The following is a 27,117-nucleotide window of genomic DNA, read 5'->3' on the forward strand; positions in this document are numbered from 1 at the left end:
CTGCAAGATTGAATAAACTTCAGTTCATCGCATCGCTCTCTATCAAGAGGTTATTTCGCTACAACAATAGCTGGAGAACCGTCTCTCTAAAAAGGTTCTAAACGAAAGGGGTGATACTGATATGTCATTACTGTTCCAGGTGCCACCTCTGTAGCGCCCTATTTCTCAGCCGACTGTTACTTCACTACATGGCGCTAAGCCGGATATATCGGCGCAGTCCTCTTTCAGAAATGAAAAGAGGAAGAAGAAATATATCGTCACCTCCCGCTTGAAAGAGACTCCTCCCTCGCCCCTGTTTATTGTATATATATCATGTAGAGTTAGGCAAACTCTCATTTCCGACATCATGGTTGTTCCCTACGATAAGGTGCGTTGAAGTCGTCAATTGCTTCTTGTAAAACGTATAAGAAAGAGGTGTAGTGTTATATAACTCGTAGAATGGAATGTATTATTCAGCTTCTGGTGCATTTGTGGCAAGGGTTTCAAGACTTCAACTTTTAAGAATGTATTGAAATTAAGGCATGCATCCCAGCCACGTGTACAAGGAACATGCACCAACGTGGGTAACGTTTTTCCTGAACCAGTCACCTGCATTACTACATCAATATGATTTGGTATAAAGTATAGGACGTTGGTACATAATAAGCGTTTTAATAAAAGTTATTTCACGTTATACGACTGGACGTGGAAATAAGTGAAGAAACGTTTACCTCATAGCGTGCTTTTAGCTTGTCTGACTAGCCAACTACTTAGCTCAGTTAGCTAACGTAGTTTAGTTTAGTAGGTTAAGTGGAGAGGACAGTAACCTTCCTCTAAAGATGGTAGTCACACATTTAAATTCAGTGACAACTTAAATGATCTGGTCTGCAAAGCAGTGCAAGTATTGTTAATGACCGGTGCTGCAAGATTGTCAGTGACTCAATTCGCCATTGTCATCATGGCCAACACTAGCTTTTCAGATCTGGGCTTGTCAGCGTTTCCATTTGCTTGATTTGTCAGTGATTTTTTTTTATCACTAAACTTCGAGTTTAACGACCATGAGAGTACAACATGCACTCCCATCTGAGACATCAAGCAGGGCGCACAGTTTCAGAAGCGCGATGTGCTTTTACAATTTATTAAGTTGTCCCACATTTGTCCATTTCTTAAGGTTCTGCTTAGCGATGGCAGGGGCCTTCAAGGGTCACCTTGCTGCCATCGCGGCGAAGGAGGTCTCAGTGGGTGAGTACAAATGTACAACAGACCATTAATGAATCATGTGCCGCATGATGTATATTATAGTCCAATTACTTTTATTGGTGTAGTTAATGGCTCATTATCCTAATGCATTTTGATGTGGCCTAGACTTGTATAGCGTGAGACGTGTAAGTACTTGATACACATGTTTTAAATAAGTGAATGTGTTGAATTCAATATTAATGTTGTTTTTTTTCTTTTCTTAGAATAAACAGTACTTGCCTTTCGTGCGCAAGAGAATGAACGCCAATCCCTCTCGTGGACCATACCACGTCAGTGCTCCTAGCAGGATCTTCTGGAGGACTGTCAGGGGTGAGAACATGTGCATGTTGAATTGAACCTACAGCTCGACTTTATTAAAGGACATGACCTTCCCCATGCTGTGATGAGCATTTATCCCGAACCTGACTGTTCTGATGAAACATTCACGGATCTGACTCCTGAGCTTGGCTGGAGTGTTAATGTTTGTAAAAATGTGACACTTGGGTGCTGGAGACTTAATTTGACTTTCCTACTTGAATCTTATAGGTATGCTTCCTCACAAGACCAAGAGGGGACAGGCTGCTCTGAAGGTGTTTGATGGGATTCCCCCTCCTTGTGATGAGGCAAGTGCCACTTTGCTGATGGGTTGAATGGATCAGGAGTGCCCAAGTCCAAACATGGTTGTCAATCTTTTGAGATGTGTTAAATTGTTTGGGGGGAGGCAGGGAGGTCTGCAACATGTCTAATCCCATGCTGGACTGAGAATACATAATTTTTTTCGTACCTAGTTCTGCTGTTCTGTCCGTGTTTTCCGCAACGCAGAATTCATAGGGCCTTTGCATGAGCAAACTTGGGCACTCCTGGTGTTAAAACTGTCTGTCAATGATGATCCATTACTTTACCTACCTTGTTTGAGAACATATGAGAACTTACAAATATCTGAGACAACATTGCTTTATTACTGTGTTTTGAAGGCAGGCTTCATTCATGAGAGATTAACAGTGCCTTTTTTGTCAACAGAGGGAGTGTATGGTGGTCCTAGCCACTCCTAACATTGTGCTCCTGAAGCCTTCATGTTAGGTGAGTCATGAAACCTGCATGGTAATCCACTGACTTATAAAGGAACATGGGTGGATTTGTCCTAGTAGTTCTAGTGTTTTGTACAGTCAAAGGACAGTGGTTTAACTGTGCAGCTTCAAAGCCGCATAGTTTTAAATCCCTGCTTTGTTTTGGTGCATTTTAGTTTGTGCACATGAAGTTGGATGGAACTTCCAGCCATTTTTGGGCTTGACCGCTTTTCCTTTTGCTTGATTTGTCAGTGATGATTTTTTTATCACAATTTTCGAGTTTAACGACCATGAGAGTACAACATGCACTCCCATCTGAGACATCAAGCAGGGCACTCGGTTTCATATTTGCAATGTTCTTTTAGCATGCATTAAGTTGTCCCACATTTGCCCATTTCTTAAGGTTCTGCTTATCAATGGCAGGGGCCATCTCACAGGGGCAACTTGCTGCCATTGCGATGAAGAAGATTTCAATGGGTGAGTACAAATGTAGAACAGACCAATAATGAATCATATGTGCCACATTATGTATATGAATTACTTTTATTGGTGTAGTTAATGGCTCAAAATCTTAATGCATTTTGATGTGGCCTAGACTTGTGTATCAAGACATTTTACTTGCACGTCTTACGCTATACGTATTTTAAATTAGTGAATGTGTTGTCAAATTTGAATTCAATATTAATGTTTTTTTAATTAATTATTATTTGTATTCTATATAAATAGTGAAGTACTTGGCTTTCCAGCGCAAGAGAATGAACGCCAATCCCTCTCGTGGACCATACCACTTCAGAGCTCCTAGCAGGATCTTCTGGAGGACTGTCAGGGGTGAGGACATGTGCATGTTGAATTAAACCTACAGCTCTACTTTATTAAAGAACATGACCTTCCCCATGCTGTGATGAGCATTTATCCCGAACCTGACTGTTCTGATGAAACATTCACGGATCTGACTCCTGAGCTTGGCTGGAGTGTTAATGTTTGTAAAAATGTGAGACTTGGGTGCTGGAGACTTAATTTGACTTTCCTACTTAAATCTGATAGGTATGCTTCCTCACAAGACCAAGAGGGGACGACTGCTCTTGAGAGACTGAAGGTGTTTGATGGGATATCCCCCATCTTATGACAAGGCAAGTGTCACTTTGCTGATGGGTTGAATGGATCAGGAGTGCCCAAGCCCAAACATGCTTGTTAATTCTTTGATGTTTTAAATAGTTTTTTGGGACAAGGAGGTCTGCAACATGTCTAATCCCATGCTGAACTGAATACATTTTTCATACCTAATTCTGCGGTTCTGTCCGTGTTTTCTTTAATGCAGAATTCATGGGGCCCTTGCATGAGCAAACTTGGGCACTCCCGGTGTTAAAAATGTCTGTCAATGATGATCCATTACTTTACCTACCTTGTTTGAGAACATATGAGAACTTACAAATATCTGAGACAACATTGCTTTATTACTGTGTTTTGAAAGCAGGCTTCAGACATGAGATTAACAGTGCCTTTTTTGTCAACAGAGGGAGCGTATGGTTGTCCCAGCCGCTTCTAACATTGTGCTCCTGAAGCCTTCATGTTAGGTGAGTCATGAAACCTGCATGGTAATCCACTGATTTATAAAGGAACATGGGTGGATTTGTCTTTGTAGTTTTGTATAGTCAAAGGACAGTGGTTTAACTGTGCAGCTTCAAAGCCGCGTAGTTTTAAATCCCTGCTTTGTTTAGGTGCATTTTAGTTTGCCCTCCTTTTGCACATGAAGTTTTCTGGAACTTCCAGCCATTTTTGGGCTTGACCGCTTTTCCTTTTGCTTGATTTGTCAGTGATGATTTTTTTTATCACAAAATTTTCGAGTTTAACGACCATGAGAGTACAACATGCACTCCCATCTGAGACATCAAGCAGGGCACTCGGTTTCATATGTGAAATGTTCTTTTAGCATGCATTAAGTTGTCCCACATTTGCCCATCTCTTAAGGTTCTGCTTATCGATGGCAGGGGCAATCTCACAGGGGCAACTTGCTGCCATTGCGGTGAAGGAGGTTTCAATGGGTGAGTACAAATGTAGAACAGACCAATAATGAATCATATGTTCCACATTATGTTTATGAATTTTTTTTTTTTTTTGGTGTAGTTAATGGCTCAAAATCTTAATACATAAGTCTATGCCACATCAAAATGCATTAAGACATTTTACTTACACGTCTTACGCTATACGTATTTTAAATTAGTGAATGTGTTGTCAAATTTGAATTCAATATTAATGTTTTTTTTTTTTTTATATAGATAGTGAAGTACTTGGCTTTCCAGCTCAAGAGAATGAACGCCAATCCCTCTCATGGACCATACCACTTCAGAGCTCCTAGCAGGATCTTCTGGAGGATTGTCAGGGGTGAGGACATGTACATGTTGAATTGAACCTACAGCTCGACTTTATTAAAGTACATGACCTCTCCCATGCTGTGATGAGCATTTATCCCGAACCTGACTGTTCTGATGAAACATTCACGGATCTGACTCCTGAGCTTGGCTGGAGTGTTAGTGTTTGTAAAAATGTGACACTTGGGTGCTGGAGACTTAATTTGACTTTCCTACTTGAATCTTATAGGTATGCTTCCTCACAAGACCAAGAGGGGACAGGCTGCTCTGAAGGTGTTTGATGGGATTCCCCCTCCTTTTGATGAGGCAAGTGCCACTTCGCTGATGGGTTTAATGGATCAGGAGTGCCCCAGCCCAAACATGCTTGTTCATCCTTTGAGATGGTTTTAAGTGTCAAGATGTTGGGTGGGTGGTCTGCAGCATAACTTGTGTCTGGGTAGGGGCCCATATGCCCTCTCCCCCTAAGTTTATATACATTTTTTGCCAGATTCTGTCACCTTTTCTCCTGAGATCTAGTTTTGTTTAATTAATTTGACTATCAAATATATCCATAAAAAAATGTTCTTGAGACATGGGCTACTGTGATTTTAAGCACAGAATTCATAGGGACCTTGCATAAGCAAACTTGGGCACTCCTGGTTTCAAAACTGTCTGTCAATGATGATCCATTACTTTACCTACCTTGTTTGAGAACATATGAGAACATACAAATATCTGAGACAACATTGCTTTATTACTGTGTTTTGAAGGCAGGCTTCAGTCATGAGAGATTAACGGTCCCTTTTCTGTCAACAGAGGGAGCGTATGGTTGTCCCAGCCCCTTCTAACATTGTGCTCCTGAAGCCTTCATGTTAGGTGAGTCATGAAACCTGCATGGTAATCCACTGACTTATAAAGGAACATGGGTGGATTTGTCCTAGTAGTTTTGTACAGTCAAAGGACTGGTTTAATTGTGCAGCTTCAAAGCTGCATAGTTTCAATCACTGCTTTGTTTAGGTTCATTGTAGTTTGCCCTCCTTGTGCGCATGAAGTTTTCTGGAACTTCCAGCCATTGCTGGGCTTGACAGCTTTTCCTTTTGCTTGATTTGTCAGTGATGATTTTTTTATCACAAAATATTCGAGTTTAACGACCATGAGAGTACAACATGCACTCCCATCTGAGACGTCAAGCAGGGCGCTCAGTTTCAAAATTGTGGTGTGCTTTTAGCATGCATTAAGTTGTCCCACTTTTGTCCATTTCCTAAGGTTCTACTTATCGATGGCAGGGGCCTTTAAGGGGCAACTTGCTGCCATTGTGGCGAAGGAGGTTTCAATAAGTGAGTACAAATGTACAACAGACCATTAATGAATCATATGTGCCGCATTATGTATATTATAGTCCAATTACTTTACTTGGTGTAGTAAATGGCTCAATATCTTAATGCATTTTGATGTTGCCTAGACTTGTATTGGGTCTGAAAGAGTTGAGGTCTGTCTTTGCTTGTAAAAAATGCCACAATGCAGAACTTGGTTTGTAGTTGGATACCACTGTCGGTGATGATTTTACCCATCTTGTTTGAGTAAACCATGAAAAAAACCTCACATGCACTACCATCTGAGACAGTAGTATTGTTAAAAGAAGCTGTGGTCCAAATGCTGAGTATATCCACCAAGAAGTTATATTTTCTTGTGAGTGAATGTTGTCAAAGGTGTATTAAAAGCTATTGGGCATGTCTTATTTTTGTATTTAATTTTTTAAATTATAATCCACAGTAAGGTACGTGGCTCTCCTGTGCAAGACAATGAACACCAATCCCTCATGGACCATACCACTCCTAGCAGGATCTTCTGGAGGACTGTCAGGGGTGAGGACATGTGCATGTTGAATTAAACCAACAGCTCTACTTTATTAAAGGACATGACCTTCCCCATGCTGTGATGAGCATTTATCCCGAACCTGACTGTTCTGATGAAACATTCACGGATCTGACTCCTGAGCTTGGCTGGAACGTTAGTGTTTGTAAAAATGTGACACTTGGGTGCTGGAGACTTAATTTGACTTTCCTACTTGAATCCGACAGGTATGCTTCCTCACAAGACCAAGAAGGGACGACTGCTCTTGAGAGGCTGAAGGTGTTCGAAGGGATTCCCCCTCCTTCTGACGAGGTAAGTGACTACTTTGCTGATGGGTGCATGTTGAATTGAGCCTACAGCTCTACTTTATTAAAGAACATGACCTCCCCCATGCTGTGATGAGCATTTATCCCGAACCTGACTGTTCTGATGAAACATTCACGGATCTGACTCCTGAGCTTGGCGGGAGTGTGTTGTACAGTCAAGAGCAATGCAGTTTTGCAGCTGCATATTAAAACCAAAGTGTTAAATCCTTACTTTGTTTTGGTTCATTGTAGGTTGCTCTCGACGCCTGGCGCATGAAGTTGGCTGGAAGTACCAGGCCATCGTTGGCAAACTGGAAAGGAAAGCTGAGGCTAAGCTTCACTATGCCAAGAAGACTGCTGAAGCTGATTTAGGAGGCGGAGAAGAAAGATGGGGCCAGGATTGCTCAGTACATGGATGTTTTGAAACCGTATGGTGTCCTTTTTGTGAAGGGATGAATGGACAATAAAATTGAGTGAATTGCTCCAAACAGTAAAGACTTTTATTCCATTGCAGTTGCTTTCTGTTATAACACAATGCAAACCTGTGCCTGATTACCTAATGCTGTATTCTCTTCAGATTTCCTATCATCGTCGTACAGTCTACATGCGTTAAACTTTATGTAGGGCTTTACCTAAGTTCATTGGGTCCATGTTGCACAGTGTGGTTTGTAATAGAATTAGAGGATTGCTGAAATCTCACGGCCTGTAGGTGCTTTTAGAAGGGACTGGATTTTAAACATCTGATTGAAAGATAAACTTTCAGTTTCTGCTGTATTTAAAGTTTCTTTTCCGTTATGCATAAACCTGCTGCATAGGCCATCACATTTTACCTTTTATACTAACCCTACTTCTAACAGTTATTTCTTATGTTTCAAGATCCACTATTCCCAAGTGAAGGTTTGTGTGCAGACCATTGCAACTACACACACTACCAGTTAAAGCTGCTGCGTAAAGATAACTTTGCAAACTGTTTACTTCTGTGTAGGGCTGAACCAGCCACATCGCAGAACCATGTCCACTCCACAAGGATTTTGTGTTGAGACCAGTTATTCGGGAAGGGTCTTGTGTGCAATCAAGTGCATTGATGGCAACTTTGTTGTGCAAAAGTCATTGTGCAGAGCACTGGAACAAAGCCAATAAAGTGCAGTTAGCATCTAACCAGAAATTGGAAACTCAGTGTTGACACCATCACTTATATTGTTTTTTGTACTAACTTACTGTATGTACAGTTGTAAGCAACAAATGTTTTACACAGTGGTTAAGTGGACAGCGCTGGATAAGCAATAGTGTGTACAGAATAGACACAGTAAAATAAGGGTGGTATGTACATTATCCATAAAGACAAATAAACAGTTGGTTGTATGCACAATGCAAATAATAGGAAGGTGAAAAAGAGAGGTTCAGCCTGTGCAAAAATGAGCAGTGAAATTATAAATGTACTAAGAGCGCAGTAATATTAAAATAATGCTGTGGTGTGGAATGTCAAGATGCCAGTTAGGAAGGGAGTAGCTCTCTGAAGAGTTGGGTCTTCAAGAGCTTCTTGAAGGTAGAGAGGGACGCCCCTGCTCTGGTAGTAGGCTACTAGGCAGTTGGTTCCACCAACGTGGAAATACAAATGAGAATAGTCTGGATTGCTGTGCTTGCACATGCGGCAGTACCAGACTACGCACACTAGACGAGCGCAGCGTCCTGGGTGTAACATTTCCCCTTACAAGAGCATTTAGATAGGTGGGAGCGTGTGCCCTCTTTGGTTGGTTGAACACCAGACGCGCGGCCGCGTTCTGGATCATCTGTAGCGGTTTCACCACGCAAGCCGACAGGCCCATTAGGAGGGCATTGCAGTATTCAAGGAGGGAACTCACCAAGGTTTGCACCAGCCGCTGGGTGGCATACTGGGTTAGGTACGGCCTGATTTTGCGGCCTGGAGACAGAGGCTATGTTGGCTGTGAAGGTCAGTTGTTCATCAATAATGACCCGGATGTTTCTTGCTCTTTTGGATGGAACAAGAGATAAAGAGTCAATATTGATATTGATGTTGTGGTGGATGACCTGTTTGGCTGGGAAGACCATCAGTTCCATTTTGGCCAGGTTCAGCTGAAGGTGGTGGTTTTTCATCCACGTGGATATAACAGCAAGACAGTCCAAGATCTGCGCCGAAACAGTGTTGTCCTCAGGAGGGAAAGACAGAACCAGTTGAGTACCATCGTCATAACAGTGATAAGGAAAAACCATGCGAGAGGATGATAGGGCCCAGTGAGGGGGTGTAAATGGCAAAGAGAAGTGGTCCCATCACCGAGCCTTAGGGCACCCCAGTGGTGAGGAGGTGAGGTACAGACAGTTGACCTTGCCATGACACATTGAACGAGCCCAGTGATGTACGATTCAAACCAGGGCTGCGCCTTGCCAGAAATGCCCATACTTGACAGTATGGACAGAAGGATGCGGTGGTTGACTGTATCAAACACAGCTGATAAGTCAAGCAGGACGAGAGCCGAGGATTGATCTGCTGCTCTAGCTGTATTTAAGGCCTCCGTCACAGACAACAGGGCTGTTTCGGTGGAGTGACCGCTTTTGAATCCAGACTGGTTTGGATCGAGGAGATTGTTCCTTGACAGGAACTCTCTCTTTTTTTTTTTTATTGCTGGTAAGCAACAGGGGATATGGCTTGAAGGATGTTGGATGGGATGGGGTCCAGCCGGCATGTAGTTGGAGGGCTACCTGTTTTTGAAGACCTCACTCTCAGTGAGAGGGATGAAAGAAGGAAATGATGAGCCATTGATGGTTTGCGCCCTTAGGGGGGGAGACAGTAGGTCGAATTGTTTCCACTTTCTCTGTGAAAAAGGAAGCAAAGTTATCAGCAGTGAGGTTAGTAGCTGGGGGAGTAGGGAAGAGTGTAGAGCAGTTTTGAAGGTGGAGAATAGTTTACAAGCGTCAGTTGCACCGTTGATCTTGTCATTGAAAAAAGTCTTTTTAGCAGCAGTGATGCTGGATGAGAAGGAGGCCAGCAGTGTCTGGTAGCTTACAATATCGTCCAGTGCTGCAGATTTGTGCCACTTTCTCTCAGCCGCTCTGAGATTGGAGCGCTGCGTTCGGAGTGTATCACTCAGCCATGAATCAGACTGGGTAGATCGAGCAGGTCTGGTGGAAAGTGGACACAAACTGTCCAGGCATGAGCTCAGAGTGGAGAAGAGAGATTCTGTGGCATCATTGGCACCTAGTGAGGTGGAAGAGCAGAAGAAACCAGAGAGAAAAAGTGGGTGGGAGAGAGGTTGCGGAGGTTGTGCCGGAACTTTAAAGTCTGATTAAGCTTGGAGATCAACTTGGAGGGATAACAGATCACAGTGCTGAATGCTGAGCAGAGGTCAGTGAACAGCATTGTGACATAAGGGTTGTGACTGTCCAGGTGGGTCAGGCAGAGAAGAGTGTGTTCCTCTTCACATGCAGTAAACCCATCATGTTGTCACATATGCCAGGTTAACATGGATTTAGCATATGTGTGACATGGGAATCGACGTAAATCCTACATCTTTTAGACTACTGCTCAACGTAGAGAGGACATGGTCTTATTCTTGTAGGAATTTTGGGACACAGTTGTACCATGCTACCACAATTCCACCAAATGGGGTTAGTGTTAATAACTTACAGAACTATAAGGCTATGTTATGTTAGGCATTAGACCCATGTCACATTTCAAATAGTTGGTCTCATCTTTTCCCCATCAAAAGCCAAGACAATTACTCTAGAGATGACATGGGAGAGTCTTTGGGGTAGACCATAATCCATAAACTTCCTTCAATTTGCTTACCTAGTTTGTCTAAACTTACCCAGACACAATGTCAACAGGCTTTCAAAATGGATACCTTTGAATTAGGCTATAGCTCAATGAGGGATAATATGCGTCTTAAAAAATAGACTTACCCACAATTTAAAAGTTCAAAACATTTTAGCAAATACCATAGCAATACCAAGATTCAGCGATTAAGCCTACATTTATACCACACATTCGCCGAAAAACCAGTATGGGATGGATTTAATTTGCCTATTTCAATCTGTCGCTTAGATTACCCAACCACGAAACGTACCAGACTGCTACCAGTTTGGGGCGCAGGCAGCCAGGATGTTGCTGCGGCAGTACAGGGTTCATGGGCGATTTTGCAAGTTGCGTGAAACAGCAAGAAGAGATCTATGCCCCATATTTGTAGTTTTCTCAGCCCAACAACTTTAATCCAGCAGTTGTATTGTAGTTTGGCCTATGGAGGTCAATAGGCCGTTCGGTTTATTGGTTCTGGACGGTGCAAAGCCGACAATTCCCCACTTTTTATTTTAGAATATGTTAGTAGACGTTCTGCTGAAGAGATCTATGCCACATATTAGGTGAGACAATTTGTAGTTTTCTCAGCCCAACAACTTTAATCCAGCAGCTGTATTAAAATTGGGCCTATGGAGGTCATGGCCGTTCGGTTTATTGGTTCTGGACGGCGCAAAGCCAACAATTCCCCACTTTTTATTTCAGAATATGTTAGTAGAGGTTCTGCTGAAGAGATCTATGCCCCATATTAGTTGAGACAATTATTTGTTTCCCTAGCCCAACAACTTTAATCCAGCAGGTGTGTTCAGTTGGGCTCATAGGTTACTTCATCTTTAATTGTTTTAATGGTATGACACTTTTTCTGTTAAATATTGTGATATATATTGTTATATGTGCTTTAGAAGTGATATGTGTTCATTGTTCGACAATTTAGCAAACAGATTATTTTTTTATTATTAATACTTTCTTGAAAAAAATGCTAACTGTTAGCCTAAAGCGCTAGTTCCTGTTTCATTTCGGTATTCACCATCTTCATGCTGCTGCGTGAAACTGCCCCCTACGTAAACGCTGATGGTTTCCGGCTGTACCATTATTTATGTAAATCACTTGTAATTGATTTCTGGATCGTTTGTCAGTACATGTCCATCATATGGGCGTATAAAATAATAGCCAACGTAATTTACAACGTGTAAAAACATCCTCTACCTATCTGTTCACGCATGATTTGAAATCTATAATTTGGGAACCCCTTGTGGGCGTGGTTGAGTCCAGTGTGTCTATTTTAAAAGCCAGGGCACGCATGCCTGTTTTGATCAGTGTCTGGTGACGGTATGGCGAGATTCTTACAAACAAACTTTAGAAATGTATTCGCCACGCAGTTAAGGATGTCATCCGATCAGGTAGGCTAGAGTTAAATGTAGCTTTGCTAAACGGGTTTCTATTTGCTCTGTAATGTAAAAAATTACAATTTATTTTTCCTTATCGGTGGCATTTGAACAAAGTCCAAAACATCTTCATTGCAAAGAGATATAGATTCTAAGTCAAACGCTACAGGGTAGGCTACGCTGCGCTGTTTCTGACGAGTAGAATAACTGCGCGTTCAATGTGATGCAACAAGGTCATTGGAACATTTGCATTAAAAAAATACACGCACAATTATTAACAGTGGTCGCGTTTATTGGTGTCAGTTATAACTAGTCTACTCTCATCGTTAATCCATTTTGATCCTTGACTCAGTGGTGTAGCCTAATGGCCATTTGGCATGCAGGGTCAAAACTTGATGTGCAGCCCTATTTGAGGGCCTGTGATCCATCAAAACAAAATGTAAATTGTTTGACCTGTCTGCCTACTGAACCTTCAACCGATGTTAGAATACATTTATTTCCCTATACACCCATAATTCAGACATTACCTGACACACAGCAAAGACGTGCTTCTCTGTAATGTACAACCTCACTTTAGATGTAGACCTACTTGAGATGAACTCTGTTTGTTATCCTAGTTGGGTGAGCTTGGCAAAGGTGCAGGAAAAGGTGGTGGTGGCGGAGGGTCCATTCGAGAGGCAGGGGGGGCGTTTGGAAAGAAGCAAGCAGTGGAGGAGGAGATGTACTTCAAGTGAGTAGTTCTGATTACTTATTGACATACTGAACATATTTGTTATTTGCGAACACTGGCTCACTTACTGAACACCAGTGGGTGCGGTGTCAATGGAGCTGTTGTCTTGGGTGCAATTTTAAGACGGTCGAAGTTGCCTTGTTGCAAGACGGTCTCATGGTTTCTAGGTTTAAAAGGATGGTTTCCTTTTGACCTAACTGGTTCACAAAAAACGTACTATTGCTTATTGTCTAATCGGTCTTGTCTGCCTGCTCTGTGCAAACTTGTAACATTAATAACTTATCCAGGCGTAAAGAGAAGGAACAGCTAGCTTCTCTCAAGCAGCACCACCAGGGTGAGATAAACCATCACAAGAAGGAGATTGACCGGCTGCAGAAAGAGATCAAACGCCATGAAGGGAAGATCGACGAACTGAAAGACTGAATGTGGCAAAAAGATGAAAATGCTGGGAGCCCCTTGTGCCTGGTTTCAGACTCAGTGATTGCTTGGGATGCACGATGTTTCTCACTTTCAATGTACATATGGATTATTAAAATGACTGGTTGAGCTTAATGCAAAGGTCTCTGTACTACTTATTACTTGTAACATGGTTAAAATGAAAAAGAATGGGAAGCTACACATGCACCTTTACACAATTAATCTTGCATTTACTGATATCCTTACACCCATGGATGGATTATAAAACCATGGGCCCCTGGACATGGACGTGTAAACCCCCCCACCCCTACCACCCCACCATTCGCCTGTGTGCGCCCGTTAACCAAAATCTGATGATTTCTTTTTCAACAGCACAATAACTAAATTCACCTGTACCTCAACAGAATTTACAGCGCACATACACATTTTCTAACACAGTGCAGGTACACTCAATTAAAGTCATTAGCAAATTAACAAAATACACCGCTTTCAACCACAAATAAACGAACATTTAGGCCACCTCTAATATTAACAAAAACAAAGTCATAAACAATTGACAGCAAGCAAAGGTAATAACAGAGACTTCACGCAGAGGCTCTGGCTTAGGGGCCCCCTGAGCTCATGGGCCCCTGATCCTGGGCCCGATAGGCTAGTTCAGTAATCCATCCCTGCTTACACCTCTTACACAGACACCGAAATAAGCAAAGGCTGAAGTTATTTATCCATATTTCATGAAGTTCCTCTTTTTCTCAAGTGTACACTTCTACTTAATCATTTTCCCCTTTGTATAAGAATCACAAATCAATTTCATATTAACAATCTTGTTTTTCATCCAGTAGGCAATATTTTGAACTGGATCATGGCTTCAGCTCTTTTGTGTTGACATGAACATATTTGAGCAAAAGTTATGACGTAGATAAATCAGTCTGACACTTACATTAACTTTCTAAAAGAGAAGGTAAATCGATTTGTTATAAATAGCTGGAGGACCGATACCTTAAAAAGTAGGCTTTAATTGAAAGGGGAGATATGTCATTACTGCTCACTCCTTAGCTTCGTGTGATACTTCACTAGATGGCGCTGAGCTGAATACACTGGCGCCATCCTCTTTCAGAAATTAAATAAAGGAAGAAGAAAGTACTCGTCACTTCCCGTTCTAAACAGACTCCTCCCTCGCCCCTGTTTTTTACCGTCGGCGAACCCGTCTGTCTTTCTTTTCCGACATCATGGCGGACCGCTTCAACAAGGTGTGTTAAAGTCGTGAATTGCTTATTGTAAAATGTATAACAAGATAAAAAGTGATAGATGGCCCTTATAATTTAAGCGATTATTCAACTACTGGTTCACTTCATTTGAGAGTTTTCAAGACTGCTACTTTTAAGAACTTGTGTTATTTCAATGAAATCATGGCGTGCGTGTCAGCCCACGTTTGCTAGGAGCATGCAGTAAAGTGGTTAACATTAGTCCTAGACCATTCACCCGCACCAGTACATCGATGTGATTTGGTTTTGTAGTACGGCCTTACATTTTTTAAGAAAGTTATTTAACGTGATACGACTGGACGTGGGAATAAGTAAAATAACGTTAACATCATAGCATGCTGTTAGCTTGTCTGACTAGCGAATTACTTCGCTCAGTTGGCTAACATTAAATTAAGCCTAGATAGTTAGCTATAATTAGGCCTAGATCCAAATTGTGGTTAAGTGGAGGCGACAGTAAAGTTCCCCTAAAACTAGAAGTGGTGAATTGAAGTTCTAAAAATGTCAAATGTATAGTCCGCATAGCCGCAAAGGTACTGTTAATGCTGCGTTAGTTAACGCTAACTTAGGACTGAGTTACCCAACTTGTCATCCAGGCTAGCGCTAGCTTGTTTCCTTTTGCTTGTTTTGTCAGTGATGATTTTTTTTATCACTACATTTTCGAGTTTAACGACCTTGAGAGTACAACATGCACTCCCATCTGAGACAACAAGCAGGGCACTCAATGTCTGAAGTGTGATGTGCTTTTACAATGAATTAAGTTGTCCCACATTTGATCATTTCTTAAGGTTCTGCTTATCGATGGCAGGGGCCATCTCCTCGGGCGACTTGCTGCCATCACGGCCAAGCAGGTTTTGCTGGGTGAGTACAAATGTAGAAAAAACGAATGATTAATCATATGTGCCACATTGTGTATTATGAATCCAATAGCTTGGTGAAGATGATGGCACAATATCTTAGTGTGTCTTGACGTTGCTTAGACTTGTATTGGGTCTGAAAGAGTCAAAGGTCTTTGCTTGAAAAGTGCCACAATGCAGAACCTGGTTTATACTTGGATACCACTGTCGGTGATGATTTTACCCATCTTGTTTGAGTTTACCATGAAAAAACCTCACATGCACTACCATCTGAGACAGTATTATTTAAATAAGCAAGCTGTGGTTCGAATGCTGAACATGTTTACCAAGCAGTTATATTCTCTTCCAGGCCACAAAGTGGTGATTGTGAGATGTGAGGGAATCAACATCTCTGGAAACTTTTACCGTAACAAGTGTAAGTAGAATTTCTTGGTACACTTGTGTTTTATGATAGACATGTGTGTTTTATGAGTGATTCTGTGGTGAAATGTGTATTAAATATTATGTGTAAATATTATTATGTTTCTTTTTAAATAATAAACAGTGAAGTACTTGGCTTTCCTGCGCAAGAGAATGAACACCAATCCCTCCCGTGGACCATACCACTTCAGAGCTCCTAGCAGGATCTTCTGGAGGACAGTCAGGGGTGAGAACATGTGCATGTTGAATTAAACCTACAGCTCTACTTTATTAAAGTACATGACCTTCCCCATGCTGTGATGAGCATTTATCCCGAACCTGACTGTTCTGATGAAACATTCACGGATCTGACTCCTGAGCTTGGCTGGAGTGTTAGTGTTTGCAAAAATTTGACACTTCGGGGTGCTGGAGACTTAATTTGACTTTCCCACTTGAATCTGACAGGTATGCTTCCTCACAAGACCAAGAGGGGACAGGCTGCTCTTGAGAGGCTGAAGGTGTTCGATGGGATTCCCCCTCCTTATGACAAGGCAAGTGACTACTATGCTGATGGGTTGAATGGATCAGGAGTGCCCAAGCCCAAACATGGGTGTTCATCCTTTGAGAAGTTTTTAAGTGTTAACTTTTTGGTGGTTCTGCAGCATAACTCAAAAGGTTTATATATTCAAGAGTAGGCCTCTATGAAATTTTTGCCAGATTTTGGGTTCTATTTTTTTCAGTTTTTTATTTCAATTTCACTATCAAATGTCCATTCTAAAATGTACCCAGGATGTATACTACTGTGATTTTACAGTTTCTTATTTAGGTTATTGACCTATGTTTTGATAGAGTTGGGAATATAGGGTAGCAATACTAATATAACTGAAGACTACAAATAGATTTCTTTTACTGTAATTTTTTATAGAATACTGCGAATGTATGAAAGGGGCAGTTACCTTACTGTTTCTGTGTACAATATGTGAAAGAATGCCACTTGTGTTGTGATGGTCTACATATACATTTTAGGTCTCATGGTTATTAAGACAATTGAAATGCTGCTTCAGTGGCCATTTTTAGTCTCCTATGTAAGTCTGAGAGAATATTTCGCAATGCGTTTTTAAACCACAGAACACAAAAGGGTTGATGTATGAGCTGCAGAGTTTGTCATTTCCTTCACATTGTATAGCTGTCAGGCATCTTGATGTGGCAGTCACTCAATTTTCTCATAACGCCATTTAATATGATTCACCTGTCGTATTGTTCAGAAATATCTCATTCCATGCTGAACTGTAAGAATCTCTTCCCGAATAGCAGAGGTCATAGGGCCCTCCATGGGCAACTTTGGGCACTCCTGATCTTAAAACTGTCTGTGATGATCCATTACTTTACCTACCTTGTTTGAGAACAAATGAGAACATACAAATATCTGAGACATCATTGCCTTACTTTGTGTTAGGCATGCTTAATTCATGAGATTAACTGTCCCTTTTTTTTTCGTCAACAGAGGCAGCGTATGGTGGTCCCAGCCGCTCTTAAAATTGTGCGCCTGAAGCCAACACGCAAGGTGAGTCATGGAACCTGCATAGTTAAGCACTGAAATATGAAGGAACATGGGTAGATTTGTCTTGGCAGCCTTTTAGTGTTTTATACAGTTTTATACAGCTTTTTAGTGTTTTTATACAGATTGTTTGCAATTTCAGTTTTCAAGCTGCACAATAAAACTATAGTTTTTAATCACTGCTTTGTTTTGGTTCCTTGTAGTTTGCTGCCCTCGGGCGCCTGGCGCATGAGGTTGGCTGGAAGTACGCTGCCATCACTAGCACACTGGAGGAGAAGAGGAAAGCCAAGGCTAAGGTTCACTATGTCAAGAAGAAGACACTTGTTAAGCTGACTAAGCAGGCGGAGAAGAACGTTGAGGGCAGGATTGCTCAGTACACAGCTGTTCTGAAGCAGCATGGTGTCATTGTCTAAAGGGTTGAAAGGACAACAATAAATGTTTATTAAAACGACTGCACTGACTAGTATTTTGTTAAGCCACACAAGTGATTGTGTAATGGTGCGAAAACCTTTCCCACATTGGCGAAGTGTGCACTTGTAGTTGCTCGTTTTGCATTACATATGGTTGGCCATCTTCAAGGAAGAAAGTGAATTGTATTGCACCCAGAGGTTAAAGATGGCTCCAACTAAGTTTCGTCCGTTATTAGACATATGAGGTTGGATGCACCAAGATGCCATAGTGCGCAAACCCGACTTTGTGTGCCTTCCAGATGCAACTGACATTCCAATTTCGATGCCTTAAAATCTGAGTACTGCTTTCAAGTAATTAGTTTCTTTATAATGGTATCCTAAATGAATGCTACAAATGCATATGAACAGCAAGGATCTACGGTTTTCAACATTACTTACACAGCACCCAAGCCATGCTGTGTAATGTCCTAATTCAAGACGTACTTCCGATTATTTTTCTGACAATCCAAGGCCCTGAGCATCACTGTTGGAAACCCCGTATCACCAACGTGCGCGTATCCTTACGCTGGGGTCACGTTGACCGCGAGAGTCGTGCACGAGCGGCGCCGTCTGGCATCTTGCACGGGTATCAATTGTCAAATATATTTTGTAAACTGGCAAAGATTTTTGTAAGGAAACGTTGACTAAACGCAAAAAGGTTTTTTTAAGAACTGTGGTAAGTAATCGTTATGACCAATACCCGTTTGCTTTTGCGCTATGTCTGCCTGGTTTTAGCTCAGGATTTAATCAAATGGCTAACGTTAGTTAGCTGATGTTCAGATTAGGCCGCATTTAATCAATAGAAGCACAGACAAAGGTTTTTACCTTGGTTTCATGGTCTTTGTCTCTTGCATGGCGCTTTGCATTCATACATTACAAACCTAATAATTGGTTCCATGTACGTCTTATAATAAATGTGGCATAAGGATGTAGCACTACCCAGCTAAGGAGGGGGGCGGAACGGTTTGTGTATTTGCTAGTTCAAAACTCGCCCGTGCGAATGGGGCCACTGTTTGGGAAATACCATACGCCGATTGTCTGAGCAGGCGCATTTATTGACGTTAGCTGCTTAAACTTTTAGACGCACGTTTTAGTGTATTAAAGAAAACTGGGAAATGTCATGGGCCAATGCCAAGATCAAATAGCCATAATTCACTGCACATAAATAGTAAAAGCCATACACGTAATAAAAGCTAAGTATCCAATGTAATTTAAGGATGAAAGATTGTTAAGAAGGAGCGGTGTTAATAGTCAATAAAGAGTGTTGGCACCAGAGATTAGCGCCTAGTCTAAATTGTTTGGGAAATTCCCAGTCAGTGGTTTAGATGTTTGTGTGCTGTGTATGTCTATGTTTGTGGATAGGCAACTTCACCTTTGACATGTATGGATGTGATTATGGCATATCTAGGTTCAAAACTGAAGATTGTCACTGAGCAACATGAAGTTACGTGTTAACACGTTTCTGATGTGTTGTGTCAAGTGTTCATTTTGGAATGATATGAATGCATGCGTGTATGCAGTCAAATGTCCTTTTTTGCACTGTGCAGTGTTTTGGCCGCAGTTGGTAACTGTGTAAAACTTGGTCCCATTTGGTTTACTTTTAAGGGGAATTAAGGAATGTTGTTCTGAGTCCTGTGGTGTCATTGATGATGAAACATTGTTTCATTATAACAGCATCCTTGCCATAGTCAACATATAGCTGGATCACATTTCAGTGGGATGACTCAAGATGCTGAATTGCTAGAAGGTTCTTGAACTTGAAGGTGGATAGTGAGTTTTGTCCCCGGTTATTCGACTTCAGGAGCATGGCCGCGGAGGTGAACGGCAATTCGGCTCCAGTCAAGGAGGATGAGGAGCCGATGGACATCACAGTAACACACACAGAGAACTACCAAACGCTGATCGATGCAGGACTCCCGCAGAAAGTTGCGTCAAGTCTTGACAATATCTTTCAAACAGGTAAGCCTTCCATAAGGCCCTTAAGGTAAACTTTCATTTACTAAATTCTGGCTTATATGCAGGTTTTAAATGCACTACATAATAATTTACACCCTTCTTTGGTTGTCTCAACATCTTTAGAAAAACAATGCATTTGAAACTGGGAAGTTAAATCAGTCCTCTGGACGGCAGGACTAGTGTCTTGGAAAGGGGGTGGCATGCACACTGCTCCGCTGAGCACTACGTCGCATTTCAGTAACTGTGGAGTGCCACTGGACCCTCGGACATGGAATGCATGTCCCTGTTTAGATGTGCAGTTATTAATAGATGAACCATGGTGGTTGTGGATGTTTCCTAGGGCTGGTGGCATATGCTGACCTGGATGAAAGGGCCATTGATGCTCTGAGAGAGTTCAACGAGGAAGGAGCTCTGTCGGTGCTCCAGCAGTTTAAAGAGAGCGATCTGTCCCATGTGCAGGTCAGTCTGGCCAGGAGCTGGTGCTGCAGCGGATTGCAGCATAGATTTTGGGCTCCATGGGGCTTTGAGGCAAACTATTGATCTGAGCATCACCATCCTCTCTTGCAGAATAAGAGTGCGTTTCTGTGTGGTGTCATGAAAACATACAGACAGCGAGAAAAGCAGGGCAGCAAAGTCCAAGAATCCATGAAAGGCCCAGATGAAGCCAAACTAAAGGTGAGGCACTTGAGGCTTCCTTTAGGTTGTTATGCTGAAAACTTTCTAAGTTGAATCATTTAAAATTCACTCTAAGTTATAGCGTCTTTCTCTAAACTTGCTGTCCCCCCCCCCCCCCCCAAAGGGTCTCCTTGAGAGAACAGGATACACTTTGGATGTAACCACAGGACAACGGAAGTATGGAGGGCCCCCACCAGAGGAGGTATACTCTGGGCCCCAGCCTGCAATTGGCACAGAGGTAAGAGTTTGCCATCTTCTCTGTCTGGGAGGGAGTATTCCACATATTGTCAGCCAATCTGTTAATTATCGCAATGATTTTGGCATATCTGTCTACTTAGAACCTTACAAAAAAACTGTAGAATTTAGTGGTTTGCAGAAGAGGAGATTGTTTTCATGTTGTTGAGGTTAATTGCTAATTAGACAGTAGGGGGAAGAAGCATTTCATGTGACTATTGTAATCTATTGTAATTTTTTTGTTTAGAAGGGCTCTTATCAGAACTTGCATAAATATGACTGATTCAGGAAATTGACTTGTGTTTTTTTTTCTTGAAATAGTTACATTTTTGCTGTGTGACTTAGGTGTGACTTTTGCAAAGAAGTTACATTTAGTTATTCAGGCTTGCTCAAAGATTTTTGTAGTGTTTATACCTTCATTCAGTTTGAAATTTAGGTGAAAACTCTTGGTGACTCAATGCAAAATTGCTGTTCGTGCTAATTGGCAGTTTATTAGTGATGCACCAGATAAATAAATTCTTACACATTGTAAAGATATTCTTTTTAGTCAGAAAGTGAATTTGGAATTGTCCCCAAGCACACACGTCCTAGTATTTCCTAAACCGTGGTTCTTACCGTCAACAGGTATTTGTGGGAAAGATTCCCCGGGATTTGTATGAGGATGAGCTGGTTCCACTCTTTGAGAAAGCGGGCCCCATATGGGATCTGCGGTTGATGATGGACCCACTCTCCGGTCAGAACCGAGGATATGCCTTTATTACATTCTGCAATAAGGATGCTGCTCTAGAGGCTGTAAAGTTGGTAAGATCGGTTCACCTATAACAAACAGTTAACAATTTTTTGCTATGTTGTCAGGTTATGGTTGTGTATCTGTTTGCCATATCGCATATCTCAGAGCAACTTTTTGGCCTTGATGCGAAGCACTAAAAAAACCTCTTTGTTTTGTTTTGTCTAGTGCGATAATTATGAAATCCGGTCGGGTAAATATCTTGGTGTTTGCATCTCTGTCGCAAACAATCGGTTATTTGTTGGGTCAATCCCCAAGAACAAGACCAGAGAAAGCATTTTGGAAGATTTCAGCAAAGTAACAGGTCAGAGAAAGATTTGTGTGATTTCTTGAAATCAGACATTTTTTTCAAGAATGATTGAAATTCTGTCATACTTGTATCTTTCTCTATCCTGTGTGTACAGTGCATGCAGAAGTAGACAAAACAGATACACACAGTGATCTCTTTTATGTATTAACCATAAATATTATTTTTGGAATAAACATTTGGAATAAACATTTGGCTTTTTTTGTAGCAAATAAACCCGATGTAACCTGCACACAGAGCCTTGCATGAGTGGAGACGCTTATTCATGGTCCTTGAACTTTTGCCTCATGTTTGTTCCCCCAATCTCCACCAGAGGGCCTCACTGAGGTGATCCTTTACCATCAGCCAGATGACAAAAAAAAGAACAGAGGTTTCTGTTTCTTGGAGTATGAGGACCATAAGTCTGCCGCACAGGCCAGGCGCAGGCTCATGAGTGGGAAAGTCAAGGTCTGGGGCAATCCAGTGACTGTAGAGTGGGCCGATCCAGTGGAGGAGCCTGACGCAGACATCATGGCAAAGGTCAGATTCACTTCTTTACAAAGAAAACACATCCTCAACATCACTGATGAGCTGTAGGTTCTGTCTCATACACTCTACAATAGGTTTAGTCATTCAGGTGTTTGCAATTGCAATGCAATTTTAGTGTCTTTTTTTAGTTCTTGGTCAAACCTAATAAATGTAGCATTTTGTTTCTCGATGCAATTAAAATGATAATTTTCAGTTCATTTACCACCAGTTCAAGACAGTAATAATATTCTGCGTCTACTCAAGTTTACAAGTTTGACTTTCACAATGCTTGACAGTCAACATAATATATCCAATTGCTCATGTCCCAGGTTTTGCAGATACATTGCTTAATACTTAAATACAGACTTCATCGGGCATCTAACACATGGTACTAACATTTATTTTATAATAAGGTAGTATGAGTTGACTAATCTCAGCTAATTAGCTGAATTGGATAGCACTCGAAATGTTGAGACTTACAGAACCATCGAAACAAACTGCACTTGAGGTGGCAGTTCATTGGGACTGTCTTCTGGTGTTTATCAGGTGAAGGTGCTGTTTGTGAGGAACCTTGCCACACCAGTAACAGAAGAGCTCCTGGAGGAGACATTTTCACAGTTTGGGAAGCTGGAGCGGGTGAAGAAGCTGAAGGATTATGCCTTTGTTCACTTTGAGGACCGAGATGCTGCTGTTAAGGTGAGCAGTTGACAAAGTCTCAGACATGCAGGCCATGAGGGGTTTGGATAAACTGGTTCAGTAGAGTGTTGTGATAATTTGCAAGTTATTCAAGATTGTGCAGTGCTAGTGCCAGGCAGTTGCAGTAATTCCAGTCAATGTCTCATGTTTTTTGTGTTTTATATTGTGCTTTTTTCTGGCAAAACACTGTATACGGAAGGATTTACCACGCTAGACACTGCGGCTAGACACTGCGGCTAGACACATTTTTCCTAACACTCCTGGGACTTTTAACTTGCCAATGGGGGCACTGATCATGCTCTCCAAACCTACACTATTGCCGGATTGAAATATAAACCATTCCTCCCCTGATCGTCATGGGGAATGTGTGGTCCCTGGTGAATAAGAGGGAAAACCTCGGGACACAGCGGGAATATCGGGAATGCAGTAGTAGGTGTTTCACAAGACATGGCTGCAGGAAAATATTCTGGACTCTAACGGCACCGTCCCCGGCTTTCAGACTGTACTGGCTGACAGAGATTGCAGGCAGAGCAGTAAGAAGAAAGGAGGGGATTGCAGTGTTTCTGAACAACAGATAGCGTAATCACATGCGCCATCTTGGTGGCTGTTTAAATTCTGCCATCAGCTGTTGCCGATGGGTGTGCAACGTCATCATTGCAGCCAGATAAATATAACACATGCTCCACACGAGAGAAAAAAAATACTGGACTTATTTTATACAAATGTGAAGAATGCATAAAGCTTCACAAGGCCTGCGCAGACCAGCTGTGTGGGATTTTACATCAGGTCTTTAACCTTACCTTGAGCCAGGACAAGGTTCAAGTGATGTGAAAGATATCCTGCCTTGTTCCAGTACCTAGAAGGTCTTCTCCATCTGCCTTCAAAAACTACAGACTGGTTGCCCTAACATCACACACCATGAAAATCCTGGAGGGACAGAACAGATACTACTTTTTGAGGATTCAATGTGTGCAGCAAGATGTTGAAAGGTCCTCTACCAGTCTGTTGTGGCAGGTGCAATTTTCTTCGGATACATCCGCTGGGGCACTTGTATCAGAGCTGCCGACTGTAAGAAACTAAACAAACTGAAGGCTGGCTCTGTGCTTGGGACTGCTCTGAAGTTGATTGTGGAGAGAAGGATGTTGCATAATCTGCTCAACATAACGGACAACACTATACACTAGTGTTGCACGGTGTGAAAACAGTACCATACCAGCATTTTTTAAAACATACAATGGAACCGCAAGGAAGCTGAAGGTTAATTTTGTGCACAGTTGCTTAAATGTCGACTGTAATTCAGAAGGGCTGTTCCAAGGGGTAAATGTCTTTGAATGTCACATGTTGAATGAGTATTCATTACTATTTTAAATATGCAACGTCAATCTACTACAATTTATTTCCAGCAGCATATCTGAGAAAAAATTGATGGCCAATTATGGGATTTAGTGGAAAGAATGTTAGCCATACCAAAAGCATTTTTCTTTCTGACAGAGGTGCGTCAAGGTGGTTCTCTAATTGCCTTCAAAATAAATCTAAAAAAACGGGAATTTCGATTAACATTCTGATGACAGTCAAAAATGTCAGCTCATTTTGAAGAATTTTAAATCTCTACATTTTGTTTCAATCATACGTTTTTCTATTTAACCCCAGAGTACTCTACAGGGGCCAATACGTGTAGCTAGTTTCAGCAGTGACATTTCGATTAACATCATTTGAAACTATAGGTATGACCATGGCTCACATATGGTGCAGATAGCAGAAAGACTGTTTATTTATTTTTTATATGTGTTGTTTACCCCATGATTTATCAGGTTATCTTACTGGAATGTGTTATGTTCAGGCCATGCAGGAGATGAATGGGAAAGAGCTGGAGGGTGAAGAGATTGAGATTGTTCTGGCAAAGCCTCCTGATAAGAAGAGGAAAGAGAGACAGGCACAGCGACAGACCACCAGGCCAACGGGGTGAGTAAAAGGCCCAGGAGCAATTCCAGAAAACAGGAATATAAAAAACTCTGACCTTAACCCTGAACCCCAAGTGCATGAACCCTGAGATGGGATTCTTCCGTTCCAGAACAGTTAAACTGAGTTTGTTCAAACAACTCTGAGTATGTTCACTCTGAATTAATTGTGTGCCTGACAACTATAAAGAGCCATCATCGATGGAGCTCTGATACTGCAAGTCACTATGGCAACCGGCGATAAAACAACATTTAACCTCACTTTATTGAAGACAATTTTGTATTTAAATTTTAAATATGGTAGTCATTATGGAATGACCTCAAAGCCCTTTCCCGATGTATACGGCTATGCTAATTAATGTAGCTACCACATCGACACCCCATGTCCAACAGCTGCTCAGCAGGAGGGAGGAGATTAAAAGGAAACCTACTAGCGAGCAGGTTAAGTTACCATGGTAATTGACCCAAAGTTGGACTTATCTCTCTTACTGGAATTGACAGCCCAGAGTTTCCCTCAGAGTGAACTAACTCAGTGTTTTCACTAAATCCGCTCTCTGGAATACCCCCCAGGTGATGGGAAATGTATTCTGTAACATGTAATCAGAATAAGCCCACAACTTATATTGGCTGTCATTGCCTCATATTATACATTCCAGTTTAACACACTATAAGTTTAATTTGTTTGTTGACAACACGTGCCATATTCTTGTTGTTGCATTGTCTTTATTTTAGTTTAAGGAACTACAGTGTCAAAGTAATGATGGTTATGAATGTTTACAATGGTCATTATGAACAAATTACATTTAACCAACCAAGCTGCACAATATAGACATAATTAGGGAAGACTAATTTGTTTGGCAGCTGATGTATAACTTGCTTATATACGATGCTCTGCCTGTTCTGTTGTCAGGTACGATGATTATTACTACTACCCTCCTCCACGCATGCCCCCTCCAATGCGTGGGCGGGGCCGTGGAGGCCGGGGCAACTATGCCTACCCACCCGATTACTACGGTTATGACGACTACTATGATGACTACTATGGGTATGATTACCATGACTACAGAGGCGGCTATGAGGACCCATATTATGGCTACGATGACGGCTATGTTGTAAGAGGGAGGGGTGGTCGTGGGTCCCGAGGGGCCCCGCCCCCACCCAGGGGTCGTGGGGTCCCACCTCCACGAGGCCGAGGGGGCTACTCCCAGAGAGGGTCTCCAATGGGCGTGTCCAGGGGGAGCCGAGGAGGCCGAGGGGGGCCCCCACCGCAGCAGAGGGGCCGCGGGCCTCGAGGGACCAGGGGGAACCGCGGGGGCAACGTGGGCGGCAAGCGGAAGGCCGACGGCTACAACCAGCCCGACTCCAAGCGCCGGCAGACCAACAACCAGCAGAACTGGGGCTCCCAACCCATCGCTCAACAACCCCTGCAGCAAGGTGGCGACTATTCTGGTAACTATGGTTACAATAATGACAACCAGGAGTTTTACCAAGATTCTTATGGGCAACAATGGAAGTAGGGAATTGGCAAAGCTAAAGGAGTTTTAAGAGGAGATTAGGAACATCGATTGATTGGCTTTCAATCTTTCATCCTTTACAATAAAATTATAGGACAAAAGAAAATTCTCATTCTACATAAAAATTTTGCTTGACCATACTTTCTGAAATATGTATTCATTGCACCATCACTATGGATATAAGTGTAAATACACAAGCTTTCTGAATATGTTTTGATCCTTTTTTTGTTTTTGCTTGTGGTTACTTGGGACATTTCTGGCTTTAAATTCATGAAAACGCTTCCTTCCTTTTAAAACATTTTAGTTTGTATTTTGTTGGTTTGTGTTTTTTTAAGCCAACATCTGACATTTTTAAAAGTTGGACTATCGTTGAGAAAAAAAAAACCTGAGAGCATCCAAATCATGAGGCCCTTTCACAAAAGTGACTGTCCACCGTCCCAAACCCCTCACTACCTTGGACTTTTTAATTTCAGATTTCTCGTAGGTCATCATAGGAATTTGCTTGTATATAAAGGCTTTTAAGTGACACTTTTATTTACAGTTGTGTTGCAGAACAAAAAAAATAAGTATCCGCAGACGAGAGTAAGAATCCCATTTTCTTTTTGTACTGGGATGGTAACGCTAAAATAGTATGTTTAGCATTTGTAGAGCTAGGCAAAATGTGTTTTTTCTAAAACTGTTTCAAGCTATTTCAAGCATTTATCTCTCAAATTTGCCCTTTTAGACAATGGGTCTGGCTTACTAGCCAAGGCAGTTTGTTCTTTGATGTGTTTGTATTTATAACTTGTTCTTGTTACATTTCAATAAAACTCAACCATACATCATTCAA

The 27,117-nt window shown here is 41.8% G+C and overlaps 4 protein-coding genes across 6 annotated transcripts; all 4 read left to right on the forward strand.

The window, feature by feature from the left end:
• The first annotated feature begins 345 nt into the window (after nucleotides 1-345).
• LOC308373938 (large ribosomal subunit protein uL13-like) lies at nucleotides 346-7,244 on the forward strand. 2 transcript variants are annotated; one of them, XM_080849613.1, is made up of 13 exons: nucleotides 346-367; nucleotides 1,151-1,221; nucleotides 1,443-1,548; nucleotides 1,765-1,841; nucleotides 2,239-2,298; nucleotides 2,689-2,762; nucleotides 3,012-3,113; nucleotides 4,884-4,960; nucleotides 5,450-5,509; nucleotides 5,900-5,970; nucleotides 6,407-6,498; nucleotides 6,715-6,799; nucleotides 7,045-7,244. In XM_080849613.1, the coding sequence occupies exons 6-9, from the start codon at nucleotides 2,702-2,704 to the stop codon at nucleotides 5,507-5,509; spliced, it is 300 nt and encodes a 99-aa protein (XP_080705739.1). In that variant the 5' UTR covers nucleotides 346-367; nucleotides 1,151-1,221; nucleotides 1,443-1,548; nucleotides 1,765-1,841; nucleotides 2,239-2,298; nucleotides 2,689-2,701; the 3' UTR covers nucleotides 5,900-5,970; nucleotides 6,407-6,498; nucleotides 6,715-6,799; nucleotides 7,045-7,244. The 2 variants fall into 2 exon arrangements, with proteins under 2 accessions (XP_080705739.1, XP_080705738.1); XM_080849612.1 differs by lacking the exons at nucleotides 346-367; nucleotides 1,151-1,221; nucleotides 1,443-1,548; ... (2 more) ...; nucleotides 2,689-2,762; nucleotides 3,012-3,113 and adding exons at nucleotides 3,355-3,415; nucleotides 3,800-3,859; nucleotides 4,254-4,327; nucleotides 4,566-4,667.
• Nucleotides 7,245-11,885: 4,641 nt separating this feature from the next.
• On the forward strand, nucleotides 11,886-13,267 carry atp5if1b (ATP synthase inhibitory factor subunit 1b). Its single transcript, XM_080849663.1, has 3 exons — nucleotides 11,886-12,000; nucleotides 12,603-12,715; nucleotides 13,003-13,267. Exons 1-3 carry the CDS (start codon nucleotides 11,932-11,934, stop codon nucleotides 13,136-13,138), a joined length of 318 nt encoding a protein of 105 aa, XP_080705789.1. The 5' UTR covers nucleotides 11,886-11,931; the 3' UTR covers nucleotides 13,139-13,267.
• A 1,030-nt stretch (nucleotides 13,268-14,297) lies between these two features.
• LOC308374344 (large ribosomal subunit protein uL13) lies at nucleotides 14,298-17,656 on the forward strand. The gene is made up of 7 exons (XM_080850115.1): nucleotides 14,298-14,379; nucleotides 15,180-15,252; nucleotides 15,598-15,663; nucleotides 15,793-15,894; nucleotides 16,113-16,198; nucleotides 17,152-17,211; nucleotides 17,409-17,656. Exons 1-7 carry the CDS (start codon nucleotides 14,359-14,361, stop codon nucleotides 17,616-17,618), a joined length of 618 nt encoding a protein of 205 aa, XP_080706241.1. The 5' UTR covers nucleotides 14,298-14,358; the 3' UTR covers nucleotides 17,619-17,656.
• Nucleotides 17,657-18,191: 535 nt separating this feature from the next.
• On the forward strand, nucleotides 18,192-27,092 carry LOC308374213 (heterogeneous nuclear ribonucleoprotein R). Of its 2 annotated transcripts, none has more exons than XM_080849935.1 (11): nucleotides 18,192-18,330; nucleotides 19,329-19,613; nucleotides 19,951-20,069; nucleotides 20,178-20,285; nucleotides 20,410-20,523; nucleotides 21,144-21,320; nucleotides 21,475-21,610; nucleotides 21,927-22,132; nucleotides 22,667-22,816; nucleotides 24,657-24,778; nucleotides 25,685-27,092. In XM_080849935.1, exons 2-11 carry the CDS (start codon nucleotides 19,460-19,462, stop codon nucleotides 26,289-26,291), a joined length of 1,893 nt encoding a protein of 630 aa, XP_080706061.1. In that variant the 5' UTR covers nucleotides 18,192-18,330; nucleotides 19,329-19,459; the 3' UTR covers nucleotides 26,292-27,092. The 2 variants fall into 2 exon arrangements, with proteins under 2 accessions (XP_080706061.1, XP_080706062.1); XM_080849936.1 differs by having other exon boundaries at nucleotides 18,196-18,330; nucleotides 19,456-19,613.
• Nucleotides 27,093-27,117: the final 25 nt, after the last annotated feature.

The sequence above is a fragment of the Sprattus sprattus genome, assembly GCF_963457725.1.
Source record: "Sprattus sprattus genome assembly, chromosome: 13".
In the NCBI taxonomy this organism is placed as follows: Eukaryota; Metazoa; Chordata; class Actinopteri; order Clupeiformes; family Clupeidae; genus Sprattus; species Sprattus sprattus.